The 18396-nt window shown below is 42.9% G+C and overlaps 3 protein-coding genes across 3 annotated transcripts; 1 reads left to right on the forward strand and 2 right to left on the reverse strand.

Annotated features, from left to right (window-relative positions):
• Nucleotides 1-151: 151 nt before the first annotated feature.
• Nucleotides 152-786, forward strand: LOC311139254 (ATPase SWSAP1-like; the record flags this gene model as incomplete). Its single annotated transcript, XM_084174147.1, has 2 exons — nt 152-293; nt 380-786. Coding segments are annotated over 2 exons (549 nt in total), but the record flags the coding sequence as incomplete, so codon positions are not given.
• A 788-nt stretch (nt 787-1574) lies between these two features.
• On the reverse strand, nt 1575-7200 carry LOC311101459 (erythropoietin receptor-like). Its single transcript, XM_084142617.1, has 8 exons — nt 6938-7200; nt 6088-6223; nt 5727-5893; nt 5474-5625; nt 5152-5308; nt 4913-5000; nt 4728-4815; nt 1575-4559 (listed from the first exon to the last, which is right to left on the reverse strand). The coding sequence occupies exons 1-8, from the start codon at nt 7191-7193 to the stop codon at nt 3858-3860; spliced, it is 1746 nt and encodes a 581-aa protein (XP_083998743.1). The 5' UTR covers nt 7194-7200; the 3' UTR covers nt 1575-3857.
• Nucleotides 7201-8198: 998 nt separating this feature from the next.
• LOC311101554 (ras-related protein Rab-3D-like) lies at nt 8199-17802 on the reverse strand. The gene is made up of 5 exons (XM_084142688.1): nt 17639-17802; nt 14609-14848; nt 11378-11496; nt 11161-11285; nt 8199-10948 (listed from the first exon to the last, which is right to left on the reverse strand). The coding sequence occupies exons 2-5, from the start codon at nt 14846-14848 to the stop codon at nt 10761-10763; spliced, it is 672 nt and encodes a 223-aa protein (XP_083998814.1). The 5' UTR covers nt 17639-17802; the 3' UTR covers nt 8199-10760.
• Nucleotides 17803-18396: the final 594 nt, after the last annotated feature.

Below are 18396 nucleotides of genomic sequence, written 5' to 3' on the forward strand. Positions count from 1 at the left end.
TTTTAATATTTTTTTTTATAACACACAAGACAACACCCCCCATTGAACTCATCGTTGTTTAGCGCACTGACATTACTATTTCTTATCTTGACATCAAGCACTTAAAAAAAAAAATCTGTTGATTCTTGGCATTACTTTATTGCAGAAAATTAATTTTGCATACCCCAGGTCCTTGGAAGATTTGCTTCAGGACGTGGCCTCTTTGCATGAATCAGCCTCTGGATCTGCTGCCCCTCCTTCGCTGATCATCGTGGACAGACTGGAGGGCTACCTGCCCGGGCCTGGGGTGAGTGGTGGCCTTCAGCAGGCAGAGCAGTCCTCTACTGCACACATTACATTTACATTACATTTTAGTCATTTAGCAGACGCTCTTATCCAGAGCGACTTACAGTTAGTGAGTGCATACATTTTCACATCTCTGCTCTGCTGTATGACACGGCTGCATTTCTCACACAGACCTTGGAGGAGAGAGCCACTAGCCTGGCTCCCTGTCGGGTCATGGCCTCGTTCCAGTCCGAGTGGGAAGGGCATGCTGGTGGGGACCCCTCAGCCCCAGACCCTGTCCTCTCAGTGTTAGACCACTACTTTCAGGTTAGGTGTACCTTGGACCGAGACTGGAACTCTTCCCCTGCTGTAGCAGGACCACAGGACACGTGGCATGTTTACCTCTCTGGTGCTGGGATCACAGAAGCCTCTCTTGCTAAGGATGAGGAGGATTCAAGTCTGGCACGAGAATGGCGACTGGTCATTCGCCCCAATCGCTCAATGGAGTTTACAATGGTTTGAAATCCATTCAATGACTTACCAGTGGACGAGGAAGAAATAAGAGACATGCAAAAAACATATATACTTATATCAAGCAATTGCATTCCCAAAGACTGAGATGCAAGGGGAACCGTTTTTTCTAATGCACAGAATGGTTTTCACTAGTGTTTACAAAAAGTTTTCAGCAAGGTTTTTGCGTGAATTAAACATTTACATTTTAGTCATTTAGCAGACGCTCTTATCCAGAGCGACTTACAGTTAGTGAGTGCATACATTTTCATACTGGCCCCCCGTGGGAAACAAACCCACAACCCTGGCGTTGCAAGCACCATGCTCTACCAACTGAGCTACACTCCTATGACTCAATCTTACTGTTCCTGACTGCTCTGGCACACTATAATTTTAGTTTGTTCTCCTCCCTTGCCCTGTTGTCTTATCTCTCCTACACAATGTGACTTCACATTCACCCATTCAACTCCCATTACATTACTTTTTTGTCTAACCGTTGTACCTGTGGTGCTTTCGAAGATCATTTGTAAAGGGAAGATTAGGCTGATGCTATAGACGGGATAGCAGAGAACGTCACAAACGATCCACACGCTTCAATGGGGCAGAAAGCCGTGTGTTGTCATTCTAGATGGCCAGATAGCTAGCAACAATGACAAGAAACTGCCATGTGGGGAATCTTAAGTGGCTCGTTTCAGCTAGTTTTATCTTGTTCTTGATACCATCTCTTGTTTTGACTGATGTCACTTCTATGCTAATATGGCAAAAAGTTGCTAGCTAGCTAACCAACAACTGTAACTATGTATTTGAGAGACGACAAGTGCTCATTGTACAACTTTAATAAACATTGGAGACAAAATATAGCGTACATTTTGTCACCAATCTAAGCCAACCTCGTCCATTTTTCCCCATAGCTGTGCACCCGTCAGTTTTATTGCTAAAAAACCAACCCATCTATAGCTATTAGCTATCAGGGACTATTAGAATGTCTCCCCACGTTTTTCTCAACTAAAGGACAACAAGAACATCAAATGGTACACAGTTTACAAGCATTTCGCTACACCCGCAATAAAATCTGCTAAATATGTGTTTGTGACCAATAAAATTTGATTTGATTTGCTTTAATGGCATACATTTTAAAGTCATATTAGTACAAAAATACATTGTGAAGATATCTAATATGGAGGCGCATCAGAATTGCTTAACATTTATGTTATATTTTAGGCATGATATTGACATTTTTGTTGACTGTAAAGAGATACAGAAATGATAGATTGCCAGAAGTTCAGTTTAGGTAATCATCACAGTATTATCATAACATGTAATGAAAAAATGAGGAAACATTCAGCAGTTTGTTTAGAAATTAACACTGAAAATAACAGAAAAGCAAAGGATTTAAAAATAGACATTAGGAAGTAGTTAATATTCTACATGTTTAATAAACTAAAAATAAACTAAACATGTTTGATTGGAGCCTTTATTCTAAACAAATGTTCACGTTGGTTGTTTTTAAAAGATTTTCCCTTATTTACTAGGCTATGTTCTATACCTGTGTTCTGTGAGGGGATTGTGCTCCTTATCTTCTCTGGACAGATCAGGACCTCAGCTCATTATGCTAAGATCTACGTCACTCATATAAGGAAATTGTTGTGAACTTCACTTGTTATGACGTCAAATACCCTTTCCCCCAATGCCTATTCAACTACTGTCCACATTCTAAGGCCGGGACAATACCACTATCTCGGCAAAGAAACAAAACATGAAACGGATTTAACTTCTTTAGGAAATCATTTTGTTGTCATCCAGAGTCATGTTTTTATTTATTTTCCAAGCTATAGCACACAATATTTTACCTACAGCAGGTTTTTAAAGAACCAAAGAGTTTAGTCTGCTTTGTGTTTTAATTTTTGCCATGGAAAAAGTATTGTGATACCCTACCACCCTGAAACTAAACTCTGGACCTCGAAACCAGTTCCACTGCTTTTTTTCATTGTTCCCATCTAGTCAGGGACTGATTTAGACCTGGGACACTAGGTGTGTGCAATTAATTATCAGGTCAAACAGAAAACCAGCAGGCTCCGGACCTCGTAGGGTTAGAGTTGAGTATGCCTGCCCTACCACATTGAGTTGTCATATTCACGTGCTTATGTATACAACTGTATTTTTACAAATGAGACAACTTAAAAAATGACAGTTTTTTCAATCTAACTATACATTTAGCCAAACCACAATTGTTGTTTGTTGGGTGGGAGGAATTGCCTACATTTTCAACAAACTGGTGTTTATTTAAACCAAAAGATAAAATTTAAATTATTTACAGTTTCAACAATTATGCCCTCTCAAAATGTATGATAATATGTAAGATTCAATGAGGTGACAATTAGCTAGACAGATATACAAACATTCATACACTGGAACCATGATGACTTTTACAACCTTTGTTGATCTAAGCATTGCAAGCAAGAGGTGTACAATAGCATCATACTGAAATGTGACACATTGCCTAAACACTTTCCTGCACATCCTACAGTACCTCTTCATTCTTGCAGGAACTTCATGTTAAGATCAGGGTTACATCTTAGTGATACGCTTGTACAATACACAATAGACAAACACAATATTTACAATTAAGTGTCAACTTTCTCTAGTTATTCCAGTAAAAATATAGAAAGTAACCTTATAAATGTACCTACAAGATCCAATGATCTTAGAATATACACATTACATGTGTTTTATAATATCAGCTTTAGAGTGTTTCAGTTGTTCATGTATTTATCAAACAGCTGCCTTCTGATGAAGGGATATTGTGAGAATGAGCTTATGACATCCAAAGAAATATACAATCCTTATCAGGGATACTTTTGACTTTTCCTTACCAAAGCCTTTTAGCTTACATTTTGGTTTGTCTGTTATCGCATAGTAATGAGAGTAGCCTACATCCTGGCTTTTTACATTCCACTGACAAGAAGATCGAGTCAATGTAGAAGCCTTGGCCAAACGACCCAATGGCAAATATTCAACTGTTTTTCAGCTTCATTGGACCTTTAAGCCTCAGTTCATAGCCTGTTACATAGCTTAGCCTTAATTCAGAATGCAAAGTGGATGGGGGTACCTATGGGTCTTCTGTGTGCAGGGATCTCGTTCTTGTACTCATTGGTATAGATAACTCCCTTCCCAATGTCATCGATCTTACTCGAGCTCATCGGACTGTAATCCATGGAGACACCCGAGTCGGCCACTGCCATGTAGGTGTACCCGGGGCCCTTGGGCGGCCAGGTGTGGTTTGGGTACTCAAAACTGGACTGGGACGAGAGGCGGCCCGACCCTGAGCTCTGTTGGAGGGAGCCCAAGTCTGAGCGAGATTCAGAGGATGTTCTTCCAGAGGCAAAGAGAACCTGCAGGGGCAAGGTTTCCTCCAATATGTCATCAAGAGGCTCCTCCCCACTGTGGTTCTGAGCGTTGAGGGTGACGTAGGCATCGTGGGACTCCAGTAGAGACGACTGGGACCGGGGTGCAGGATGCTGATGAAAAGCCCGGAGCTGGTCCATCAGCCAGTGCTCCTGGGGGGTTTCTCTCCACCCCTCCATCAAGGCCGAGTCCACCCTCTTTAGCTTCTTGTCTTCATCCTCCTCCTCCTCTCCTTTTTCACCAAGTGCCTCTGAGGCCTTGGGCGACAAAGCGGGACCAAGGCTAACCTCTGAGAGGACCTCTAGTGGAGTCGGGAATTCCTCGGAGTAGAAGTAGGCTGGCCTCAACCATAAGCCTCCAGTGCTGTGGCCCAACCACTCCTATTGACAAACCGAATGAGAGAGGTTCAGGAGTCTGCACTAATATTGAGTCAAGATGAACAGACTACGATACACACAAAGGATATAGATAAACACTGCACAAGGTACTTCATACTGAGTTTCATATTCCAAGGATACAAAGACTAAAACTGGATTTAATTGACTCACCTGAAAGTCACCGCCATAAACCGTAAAGAGGCCTTGGAACTTGCTTTCAGGGGTGGGAATGATTGGCCAGATGTTCTTCAACAGGAACCTGAGGACAATATTGTACAGCCTTATTCCATAAATATACCACTGATGATGTCTGGTATACTAAGAACTATGGAAAGTTGTTGTTTATGGAAACTGACCTGGAATGGGACATGAGCACAATGAGAGACAGCAGGGTGAGGACGAGAGCGATGATGAGACTCAGGGACACGATGAGAGGGTCCAAGTCTGCAAATAAGATGGCACAGCAACAAGGTTACACCAGGGATGAAATCCAAGGGAGGGATCCCTCACAAATAGAACAAAGATGTTTAGCTCACAAGACAAGCACATTATTTTGGTGACAATGTGAATGTTGCTGCAGGAGAAAGAAGCTTACCACCAGGCATTGTTTCCATCAGTACCGGGTCAGTCCAGGCGCTCCAGTAGCCGCTGTAGCTGATGCCGTCCAGTTTGACACGAATGCGCACCTTGTACTTGGTCCCTGACTGCAGACCACGCAAGATGAGCTCAGAGCTGGCTTGCACCTCCTCCACCTGAAGACGAGACGATAATGCATTGTCATTGACACATCTCTGCAGAAGGCCAATAAAGGAACGGCACCGTTATTCACAAAGACTTCAAACATTTCTCTTGTCTGGTAATAAACTTCTACCTCTGATATAAGTGTGTGTGTTGGTGAGGTGTGTGTTGTTCAGTACCTTTCCAATGTGGCTCCCTGCCATGGCGTAGCTGACCTCGTACATCATGCTGTCGCTCATGTACTTGAGAGAGGGAGGCAGCCAGCTGGCCTTCAGCTGCCCCTGCTTCCCTGTACTCGTCACTGTCAGATTGGCAGGCGGGTCTAACAGGACTGACACACAGACAGGAGAAGAACATTTCATTCCTAAATCCTGAGAAAAACAAATGGAATAGTTCACAAAAGTCACCCACAACGAAAACTCTATAACTCACAGACAAGTTCAACGAAGAGACTGCGGTTGTGGATCAGCAGGCCGTCCTGAAATACCCGGATGTCAAGAGGCACAAATAATTGAGTCTGGGAAAACCTGCAAAAATACAGTCTCTTGCCGCCTGCTGCTGGTAGGGCAGTTACGGCACACTCACTGCTGTTCTCATTCCTGCAGAGGAGGAGAGACATTTGGATTGTTTACACACTTTGTATCAAGTTTCTAGGCTAAATGGGCAATTGAGGTGATCATTCTTCAAAACACATATTCATAGCAGGTAGCTACCCTCTACCAAGACAGGGTGAGAGGATATGGTACGCGCAGCAGCAATTATTAACTGAACGCTTTGCCGGATCATGACTTACTGGTATGTGTATATGAATGAGTACTGATCAGCAGAGCCAGCCCTTTCCTCATCCTCCTCCCAGAAGCAGGTGAGGTCCCACATCCCCTCAGCAAAGCACTTTGGATTCTCTGGCTCAACGTGGAGGAGCAGAGCCACTGTGTGGACAAGGGAGGGAAGGCTTAGTCCACAAGGAAAATGGGTTTTGGGACCTTATTGGTTTGACATTTTAGTCATTTAGCAGACGCTCTTATCCAGAGCGACTTACAGTTAGTGAGTGCATACATAATTTTTTTATTTTTCATACTGGCCCCCCGTGGGTATGGAACCCACAACCCTGGCGTTGCAAACACCATGCTCTACCAACTGAGCTACATCTCTGCCGGCCATTCCCTCCCCTACCCTGGACGAAGCTGGGCCAATTGTGCGCCGCCCCATGGGTCTCCCAGTCGCGGCCGGCTACAACAGAGCCTGGATTCGAACCAGGATCTCTAGTGGCACAGCTAGCACTGCGATGCAGTGCCTTAGACCACTGCGCCACTCGGGAGATGTTTTGACAATTTAGTAAACACTGCTGAAGACTTAAAGTAAGTCCCCAAACAGCTCCAGAGGAATGACTATTGATGATTAATGATTGTTATGACTGTATTATTAACAGCCATTAAATTCACCAAATTGTGCAAGGAAACACCTAAAAAAAACTTTAGACAATTGATAACGTCTCAATATCTTAACCCAAATCTAAAACATCAAACATAATATGTCAAAATACAAAATATAACATGATTTAAAAATAAGTGTTGTAATTGTAAACACTTGTGTTACAGAAGGTGAAGAAAACAAGTAGGATATTTGGGGGAAATGTGTCCTACCTTTAGTTTCCAAAGCTTGTGCACCATGCACGATGGACGATTTCTGAGCGCAAAATAATACACAAAATACCAACAGCTTATTCAGGTTATCATTTGTCATTTTTTTGTCTCCTCTGAGAACAAAGCGGCCTATGCGTTCTGTTGTACTGCATAACTGGTAGACAACCTGCTCCAAACGTCTGTTCTCTCCTTCTCGCTTCGTGACAGTCGGTCTCTGAGATACTATGGATAGCGCAACACAGTTGTGTGCGTGCATCACAGGAGATAAGGTGTGAGCAAGTGTCCAAGCCAAGCTGTTTACTTTCTTCTCAATCCCAACTGTAGAGGTGGAGCATTCAAACTCACAAAGTATTTTCATTCATGTCTGTGGGCGGGACTAGAATAAGTTTACAACGTGCTTCCAACGGGACAATATGTCCCACCAAACCACAGGAACCCTTGGAGAAAGCTGAGGGCCACAACACAACTCTAAGTGACAACTGCATTTAGTTGTAGTGGGCAATTTTTTCAACATGCATAATTGAGGTTCCTTATTGTGAGGAACAAAGGAGGCACGTGGCAGACATACACAGGTAATAGGGTACAAGTGTAGGCCTAATAACTGAAACCACACATGGAGCCAGTGAACTCACAACTCACGTAAACGGTCTCTTATCTCTGACCTACACCCATGTTTTTGAGCTCGACCTGCGATATCTGTATTGCAAGGAGTAGTGTCCCGTGATAAGCATGGGGGCGTTTAGACTCATCCCAACCCTACATCATTTGAATGTAATTTAGCCTTGCCTTACATCACTTGACTTTAGTGGGCTCAGGCTGAGGATTCCTCCTCATTTGGCACTAAGGAAGATCACTGATAACTCTAGTAGGCACCAGTATATGATGTAAGACTACACTATGATGTAAAAATATTAAAATGTTACAAAACATTGCAAGGAGATTAACTGCAAAGGACACAAAGGCTGTGGGTAACTGGTAGGTGACAGGAAAGGGCACCAGGAAACCTCTTATTGTTGAGGAGGACCACGGCAGTGTGGTTTTCTGTGTCGTTAGATAAAGAAACACCACAAACCCCCCTTTATCCAATGGGGAAGGGAGGTAGGATGTAAGGCCATAAATTATAGATGGTACCACCATAGAACATGGGTCTCAAGCCTTTGTCCGCTTGAATGCATAGATGTTGTGCTTTCACAAGTTCTAATCATCTAAACGATTTAGCATCAGGATTGCACAATAAAACAACAACTCAGCATTTATTTTGTAATGAATAGTCTTTATTTTCATAAACACATATTCAATGTATATGCCTTTTCTAATAAGACTTTCCATCAAACAGTTCCAGAACCTTCAATAGGAACAAAACAAATATACATTAAGACACAAAACAGTATGGTTCCCCCTTAATAGTATAACAAACCTCCTATATAACCTATGGAATGCAAGACAACACATAAAGACTAACCAATTCCACAGAAAAAAATAAAGGATAAAATTACTTCCACTTAAACAACTTTTTAGATGTTGAACATAATTATCAAAAAAATATGTTATGGGACAGAGTACTACCATTTGGTAGTTCTTTAATCAACTGACATTGAGGACTTTAGATAAACTGGGTATCAGTGCATCAGCGCATCAGCATGTGATTTAGAGAAGTCCTCCTCAGGACTTTCAGTAAAACCTCACCACTTTCAATCCAGTTACCTTCAGCAGCAGAAAGAAAAACACTTTAAATACACTGACAAACACCACCCAGGAGAATGCTTTACAACTTGGGCATAATGTAGATGGAATGTGGGTCTAGTGTTTTTACACAGCTATAAAGGTTAAGTTATAAGTCTACAGTACAATGTTTCACACCACAACGAGACCACTTGCTCGTGGTAGGAGATGAAAAGGGGAGATAACTTGATAAAATCAGCCAGCTAATATCAAACAGCGAGTCAGCATCAGCAGTGCACCCAGATGGATAAGTCTGTCTTTGTGATAAGCAATGGGAGAGAGTAAGCGCTCATGAATACTTTTGGCGGGCTTTGACCCAACCCCTCAGCTTTAGCGGTGCTTTGGCATGAAAACATAAGGCTGCTATCATGCAGAGACAGTGCCTGACCCTAACGGATGGCCAGTGATCAGTGTGGGGCTAGTGATAGGGAAATGGCAGTGTCTGTTAGTAACAGAGGGCCAGAGAAGAGACATGGGGGAGATGCATGTCTCTAGTCCAGTTGGGCCTTGTATCCCACAAGTTCTTTTTTCTTCTGAAGCGCTGGGGCACTGGAGCCATCCAAGCAGTACAATGGAATGTACTGTACATTCTTTGGGTGCACCATTGGTCTTTCAGTTTGAGCATATAATTTAGAAAATGAATTTGCATGTGTGTCATGCTTGGCCAATCACCACACTTTAATTAGGCTACTTCATAGACAGTAACTTAGATGTAAGAACAGTACAGTAACATCATGCAAGTAATGCAGGCAGTTTACACTGGCACATCCAGATTACGGGACAGGACACACTGTTGAGAAGCCTTGTGCAATCGGGTTGGATAGTGTAAGAACAGTGAGTAGGAAGGGTGGCACAGAGGGGTGAGCGAGGACATGCCAGAGCAGGTCACGTGACTCGCGTCAGTGTCACTAGTGTTATACGACTTCCTCCCAGACAAACGTCCTGGAGCACAACTCAAGGCCAATATTGCTCTAACATTGTTTGGAACAGAATCTCATACTTTGACCGATTCACCGTCTCTTTCCCGTAAGCAGTAGTGGTTAAGAAAGTTTCGAGTAGTAGCGCACAATTATTCTGAGGACATGGCAAAATGGCATCTTCAGTGTCACAGAGTAAAGCATGGAGGTCAGGTAAATAAGGAAGCAAAAGGCCAAAGCAGCAGAATAACTCCGTTTTGTGATTGTCTGGATGATGTTATCTGATTCATTAATAACAGTTCCATCTAGATTTTGAGCAAGGATACGCTGGAATTAATTAGTCAAGACCAGACCGTTGGACAGTAAGAAAAAGGCAGCACTCCAAAGGGTACAACAATGACAACCCCACACTTCATTTTAACCATTTAGTTTTCCTTAGCCATTTTGTGCTGACATATTTGCGCTGTTCAAGACTTAATTCGGTCATACAACAGCCGAAATATGACAGCAAAACGTGGATTTTCGTTGGATTGTTAACAGGTTTTGGGGTGCTGTCTTCTTTCTATCTGGTTTTGGATTCTGAGAAGTTTAGTCCAATGAATACATTCAAAGCAGAGCACCTAGCCAAGGGGCATCCAAGACAAAAGCACCTTCTGCTCTATTTGAGTCTTAAACTATTATTTTCATTCATTAAACTCTGAACACAACAATTACCTAAAATAATGACTGGAAACGATTTAATTATAACAAATATTCTTCACATTGGCATTTCTTTAAGCTGATTGAACTAGCTTTGCTTTAAAAGTAAAGCCATTAAATAATGGTTTCTCACAATAAATACTTAAAAAATGTTTGCCAGAAGAGCAGAGGGGAGGCCATGTGGTAGAGGCAGTTGGGGGAGGGGGGGACTCGGATGAATACCAGCCCACCACAGAACTACTGTGTGAAGGCCACAGTACACAAGAGAGATGGGGCCTTTTCAGCGGGGACAGGAAGTAGAGCAGGGGATAGCGCTGGATTGACCGAGGGGAGGGGAGGGGACCGATGGTTATTTCAGCTAGCTGCTTTATGGTTTTCACTGTAGTGGCTGTGTTAGGGGGTGTGAGGTTGGGGTGTAGTTTGAGAGGTGTACTCTCTATACTTTAGGCACAGTGACGGGGCTGTGAGGAGGAGTGAGGCGGTATTTAGCAGCCACAGCCCCCATGGTTCTCTGGGGGCGAGTCCTGTAGACTGGTGCCCCTGTGGATGGACATCAGGTTGGCATCTCCGTCCATGCTCTCGTTCATCTTCTCACAGATGACGTCTACCAGCCGCTCAAACACCTGCTTCACGTTGATGTTGTCCTTGGCGCTGGCCTCGAAGAACTGGAACCCTGTCAGACAGAGACAGGGAAATAGAGTAGAGCAATTACTTATTGTGGAGAGATTTCAAGAAAAGCAGATGAGATATTTAGGCTTAAGTGTTCTGTGTCCTCTGCTATATCTGTGTGTAAGTGTGTTCTCATGAGGTCAGTATGCTGTGGTTGTATGACCTCTTGGTGTATAGTCTTTGCGAAGACAGCATGCTGTCGTGGACAGTACTCACCAAGCTCTTCGGCCAGTCTCTGGCTATCCTCTGTGGGGACTAGCCTGTCATCCTCCAGTTCACACTTGTTTCCCACCAGGATCACCTGTGCATTGTCCCAAGAGTATGTCTTAATCTGACTTGCCCTGTATGACAGAGGTGAGAGTAGACAAATGCACAGTCTGAGAAGGCAGCAGGGTCAATATTGAAATGATGGAACCTTACACCTTTCACTCACCAGTCCTGAACTGCGTTGAAGGAGTCCTGGTTGGTGATGTCATACATGAGCAGGAAGCCCATGGCTCCTCTGTAGTAGGCTGTGGTGATGGTACGGTAGCGCTCCTGCCCCGCTGTGTCCTGTGGGGTACATGATGGATGGTCATTCTTTACTGTGTTTACAGCAAACAGGTCAGGTTTGGGAACATGTTAAATTGTGTGGTATTTTGTGAGACCAGAAGGGGGCAATATTGACTAAGGCCTACAGAATTGAGACGCTAGAGGTGACTGTGTGTGTGTGTGTATGTATACGCTTGTAAATATTCAGCAAGTCTAGAAAAGTCTACAATGATTAATTTAAAAAAACATACAAAATGGATATTTGACATAAACAAACATACTTTTGTGATACAGTGCCTTGTCCTTTAAATTGTCCTATCAGCCTAAACCTTCCCACCCAAAGCCACTGTGAACTTCAGACTATTAGAAATTAAATTGTCAGATACATGATTAAACAGAGTAACATCTACATATGCCATGTCCATCAACATAACTTCTTGTCAAACACCAAACCCTGGCCCACTAACAAAAACCCAGTGAGAATAAAAAGAACACAGAGAGCGTCAGATGTCTAACAGCTCTCTGGTGCCGCAGAGCTGTAGACACCTGTTTATTGGAAACATCTTTCAATTAAGTAGAGGTTGAGTGTGATGTCAGAGTTGCTTCCCTGGAAAAGGTTAACATGAAACAAATTGTCAAACAGGTGAGGGGATTAAGTTGGCATGGCAACTATCCTTGGCCGTCGCTTGGTAACCTGGCCTGGGTCCCTCATTTGCATCAGAGGACTTTACATCACTGAATCATGAGTGAGGGGGATGGATGGGGGGAGGTTGCCCAGGTAACAGTAGGGTCACTGAGGTTTATGAATGTTTTATTAGGACTAATAGTGTGCAGGGTAGTCAGCCCAAACGAACTGCCACCGATTTAGAGATTGCAAGAAATAGAGCTGTTCTTAACATAAAGCAGGTGCCGGGCTAGAGAGACAAGTGCTCTGTAAGTGTGTGAGTCAGAGTATCCGCAGCGGGGTACTTCTGTTAAATGACCTTACCCAGAAGGAGAGTCTGCGTCATTTATGTATGAAAGCTACCAGATGCATATCTTCTTATCTGATATGTGCAGACATGATGAAATATTTGGCAGGGTAATGGAACTTACGGTAGCACTAACCAAATACACTGTCCCCATGGCTCACACTGTCTCCATAACTATCTATACACAAAGTAAACAAAAGACGGTCCGCCGGTCCAAAAGCATATGCATGATGACAGTGAGTGTAAAATGGTTGGGGGTCGGAGCCATTGATGTCACTAGGACCCTTCTCAGCATGCGTCACCTGGTCCTGCCGCCCACACAAAGCAGGGACACACTCTAAGCCCTGTGCTTTGTGGTTCCGACACCAGGTGTGTGTGCCATTGTGCAGTTGACATATTGCCATGTGGTGTATCCTCCTAGAATAAACAGTATGGTCCAGGTTGAGAAAGTTTTTAAAACCATGATAAAGATAATTTAAAGCCTTTCTCATGCTACACAAAAGGAGGAAAGCTTGCAGCAATGTGGACAGGGCACCACCTGTTCACTCTTCATAGAGAGGTGAGGCTCAGAGGGTTTGAGTGAAAACAGGACGCTGTGGATTAAAACACCCCCTGGCCATTCCGGATAGGGTTGAGCATTAACTGTACACTTGCTCTCGAAGCCAGGGCTCATTTAATGGACACTTCCACACCTTCAAAGTACACTGAAGTAAACTGAGGAGAGTTTTATTCTTCTCTGATTTGAAACTCACTGGATGTTCATCAGATGGCATTCAGTGCTACCGGCCACCGCTGACAACATTAAGCCAAATCATGTGTCAGAGGTGGAAACCGGGTCAGTGCGTCAGTCAGCTTGGTTTGTGTGTACATTGGTGTGGACACGTTTGCTGCTGATTCATCTTGATCATTGAATACAATACAATACCATATAGGATGTTTGTCTTGTTTAATCATATGTTTAAACAGCCTTCACTGTACGTGGAACTAGTTTGCATTGAAACACTTTCAGACGTCAGGGGACTAGGCTCCATAGAAAGAAATGTATGGACAAATCTGGTAGCCCTGTTATTCAAGTATTTCCACAGAATCTGATATTTTTTCCACTAATTGGTCTTTTGACCAATCAGGTCAGCTCTGAAAAAGATCTATGAAAAGATCTGATGTGGTTGGTCAAAAGACCAATTAGTGGAAAAAAGATCAGAATTGGTCTGCCTGTCCAAACACAGCCTTAAAGTGTCTAGAACATGTGGTACCAGCAGCAGCAACACATTGCAGTAGTTTGAGATGAGAAACTGAAAGCAAGTTTTCAGCAAAACATACAAGAGAGATGGAGAGAAAAATCATTGGTGGAAAAAGTACTCAATTGTCATACTTGAATAAAAGTAAAGATACCTTAATAGAAAATGACTCAAGTGAAAGTCACCCAGTAAAATACTACTTAAGTAAAAGTCTTAAAATATCTGGTTTTAAATGTACTTAAATACAGTGGTGGAAAAAGTACTCAATTGTCATACTTGTGTCAAAGTAAAAATGACACGCTATAAATCTAATTCCTTATATTAAGCAAACCTGATGGCATAATTTACATAGAGCCTGGGGCACACTCCACCACTCAGACATCTTTTGAAAACGCAGTTTTTGTGTTTAGTGAGTCTGCCAGAGGCGTTATATTGATAGGTGTGTGAATTAGACCATATTGCTGTCCTGCCTGAGCATTCTAAATGTAATGTGTACTTTTGGGTGTCAGGGGAAATGTATGGGAGTAAAAAGTACATATTTTCTTTAGGAATAAAGTGGAGTAAAATTTGTCAAATATAAATAGTAAAGTACAGATGCCCCCCAAAAACGACTTAAGTAGTACTTCAAAGTATTTTTACGTAGTTACTTTACACCACTGGGTAAAATGCAAAGGCCTTGCAGATTAAAGTTGGTGATTGACCCACTATAGAATTATCAGCCATCTCAGTCAGAAAAACTCTATTCAATAGCAAAGGATTTGGCCTATGGATTTATATTCCGGTTTAATATAGAAGACAACTTTCCTCTTTTGATGGGATGTGTATGAGAGTCCACTATGATGGCAAAAATGTGGCACAAAGGTGGCAATCATGTTGTAGAGACCATAGCTGGCATGTGGGACAAAATGCATAAGGCTAACTCACCCATATCTGTAGCTTTATCCTCTTGTCATTGCGGAAGACGGTCTTGACCTTGAAGTCTATGCCCACGGTGGACACGAAGGCTGAGGTGAAGGAGTCATCAGCATAGCGGAACAGGAAGCTGGTCTTCCCCACACTGCTGTTGCCAATGATCAGCAGCTTGAACATGTAGTCAAAGTTCTGGTCAGCCGCATCCTTCTGAGCAGGCTGCTGCTGAAGGCGAGAGTCATTCACTGACGCCATCTAGAGGGGAAGGCAGAGGTGTGAGAGGTGATACTACAGCTCAGGGTGAATTAATAATAATAATAATAATATGCCATTTAGCAGACACTTTTATCCAAAGCGACTTACAGTCATGTGTGCATACATTTTTACGTATGGGTGGTCCCGGGGATCGAACCCACTACCCTGGCGTTACAAGCGCCATGCTCTACAGAGGACCAAATCATCAGGATTATTTGAATTTCATACCAATACAACTCAACAGTTATGTAAAATCAACATAGGCCAGGCCCAGTCCCAGTCCCCTAAATTGTTATGAACCAGTAATGAAAGGGAGGTTGCGGGGAGTTTTCAAAACCTGCTCATGTCATAGCTATTATGACTCAGTCACTTGCAGGCTGCAGCATCTGCCACTGGGTATTAAGTTGCACACCATAAAGACCTTTTAGTGTCCGTCACTCATTCCTAAAAGTGGGAGGATGTAATGACTGCAAGGCATGGGCGTGAAAGGAGAGTCCATGCCTCCCCCTTGTCCTCAGCTGATCGATCAGGGCTGCACACCACAGCTTCCCTCTGATGAGGACTCCTCCTTGGAGACCGGTCCAGAACAAAGCCGCCAGGCCCATTAGTGGGCCAGGCCAGCTAGCTCAGCACGGCCATCTCAAAAAGTAGTGATATTTCACAACAAAGGGGAATGTAGAGGACGGTCCACAGACAGTATTGTGGGGCAAAGAAAAGCTCTTGTTGAAGCTGTATCTCTATGATTCCATGTTTGTGCCCACAGAGATTATAGGTGTGTGTGATAGTGAGTCACTGCCACTTACTTATAACATGGGGGATGAGCTGTGTGGTAAATGTGTTAAATAAGGCAACTGCATGATGTAATGGCCAAAATGATTTTGTAAAGATACTGTGCAAAAGGCAGGTCTGTACTATAATCCCCTATCACAAGGCACCAGTCAAACTTTCATCTGACCATAGCTTTGTGGGTCTAAAGTAATTGGATCATAAGTTCCACACTGTGTGTACAAAGAATATGCGGGAAACCCATTGGATCATATGTTGTTTTCCCCTCAGAACGTAAGCCTGCTAAATCCTGGTCACGTCATGCACATTTACACTGTTGCTCAAGAAATCTTAAGGCAAAATAATATTTTGGGAAAATATTTTTCTACCCTAAATCTGTGACAACTGTTGTACTACTGAGACAATGACTAGCCTACATTATCCAATAGCGCTCAATTCAATATCCAGTTGTACCATAATGATATTATATAATCCATCCCAATGTTGCAGTCATACTGTCCAAATTATTCTCCAAGATATTAGAGACCAAAGTTACTGAATGATGAAGTGTTGAGAAACACGTGGCCACAACTCTTTGTGGACAAGTAGCATTAGATGACTTTGAGTAGGGGGTGATGAATTTAATACTGGCATGCCACGCCATCTGCCACAATAATCGGGTACATCTCTGACGGGACAGATATCACTGTCATCACAGAACAGGCCTCCACTTAGTAGAGTTGAAATGGGAGTAATTGTTTATGCACTGGAGAAGCATTAGTTCTGTAAAACAAATAGAGGCCATTATGGTGAATAGGCCTAGCTGGTCTCAGCTGGCACTGTTTGCTGAGTAAGGTCCCTCGAGTTCACTGACTCCCTGGCTGTTGTAGGAAATTAACTCTTGACTGGTTGGCAGCTGTCTGTTCCCCACACCTGTCGCTATGGGCGGGCCATAGGGGGCCGGGCCCGCCCCCCAAAATGCTTGTGCCCCCCCCCACTTGAGGGAATTTATTATTAAATATATGTACTGTAGGCTAATAATAATTGTGCCCTGCCCTCCCATGCATTTCATATGCCCCCCTTAAGACTGAGGTCTGGCGACGGGTCTGCTGTTCCCTATAAAATAATGGTCGTAAACACAGGTGAGGGAAGTACATTGGTAAAATGTAATGGTTTCAATATACCTGGACAAGCTCAAATTAATAGCACAATAAGTAGGCCTTTACTTTTGGGTCAAACTCACCCACTCTACTGAAAGTTGTCAAGTGACCATTCTCCATCTCTATAAGCCCTTGATAATGACTCTGTTTCATTACATTACACATAAAGTCATTGGACGAAGGCATCTTCTGTATGGGGGAGTTTTGTTTAAGGCCCCGACGCTCAATCTGAACAGTAACAAGCTTCACTTGCGGTACGGTTTTCGAAGCATAATTATCTTTCATATCAGTGAGAAATAATTTTCTAAAAACGAAAAGGTTAAATTGATACACACATTGATAGGGTTAGTGTTCCCACAAGGCCATATCACAGAGCTTGTTCACTGAAGACAAGAGGCGACCACCTGTGCTAATTAGCTATCGAGCGTTTCAACGTTTCTAAACGTTGAAACACAGCGTCGGGATTTTAGTTCACAAGAGTAGTCTGTGGGTGAAGCTAATGGCTGAAAACTGTAGGGAGAAGGGAACTGCCGCCTAGAGTTTGACAGCTATTTCTCTGTATGAAACAGAACTGCCAAAGTAGACCCTATGCAAAGAATGGGGGTGAAGAAAATCCATAGCTGACAATTTGTCGTTCGGTACTTCATATCGCACCAGGTGCTCGAGGATAATTGGCGGTGGCAACACTAGTAAGTGGCTCGAAAACCTGTTGTCACATTATAGAAACATGTAAAAATCCAATGGAGTTAAGTAAATGAGAAGAGTAAACGAGAATACAATGCCCAGCAAATCATTTTCATTTGGACATGAAGGAAGCTGGACAAAAACGCAGAAAATATTTAGCAAACTTTTTCCAACCACTTACCTAATCTTGGATACGGAATTTCTTTGCCTTTTCCTTTCAATGTTATTTCCTTTCAAGTGAAGAGTGAAAGTTCCCTAGGTTCTTAAACAACCTGAATTTTATTTTTGCCCACCGCTTTCTGCCTCACCGTTTTCCTCTGAGCGTTTGCGGAATAGAACAGTCAGCTCCCGGATCTCGTTTGTGTACAGAGGAGCACCCTTCGAGAGCGCAGCAGTCAGTGTAGTGGCCACCTCACAGGACAGTATTCACACAGAGCTATAATCTCTCTCACACACACTTCCAGAGAGCAAATTTCCTGTACTTTATGATCCCTCACTCAACTCTAGCCTGTTTGTAAATAAGAGCTTTCACAAATCAAGGCAGCATGTACAGTTTGTTTGTGTTTGACTGATGTTAATGTGTATTAAATTGTTGAATAAAATAGGGAATATTCTCAGCTGGGTCAGTCTTCTGATCTGAATTTCATAGATATGCTCTGCAGTCTGCCAACCTCATAATTTATTAAGTATAACTCAACATTATTGGGATCACTGCAAAAAAAGTTCATATTTTCGTGCCGATACTGTAGGCCAACTTTGGAAAAGCATCCACCAGTTAATAAATCAGAATTATTTCCATGAGTGAATAAGTGCACATCCTTGACACTTCCTGGTGTTTTAGACCAGGGTTTCCCAAACTCGGTCCTGGGGCCCCCATTGGGTGCACCTTTAGTTTTTTTCCCTAGCACTACACAGCTAATTCAAATAATCAAAGTTTAG

Source organism: Coregonus lavaretus (genome assembly GCF_964263955.1).
Source record: "Coregonus lavaretus genome assembly, chromosome: 2".
Lineage (NCBI taxonomy): Eukaryota > Metazoa > Chordata > Actinopteri > Salmoniformes > Salmonidae > Coregonus > Coregonus lavaretus.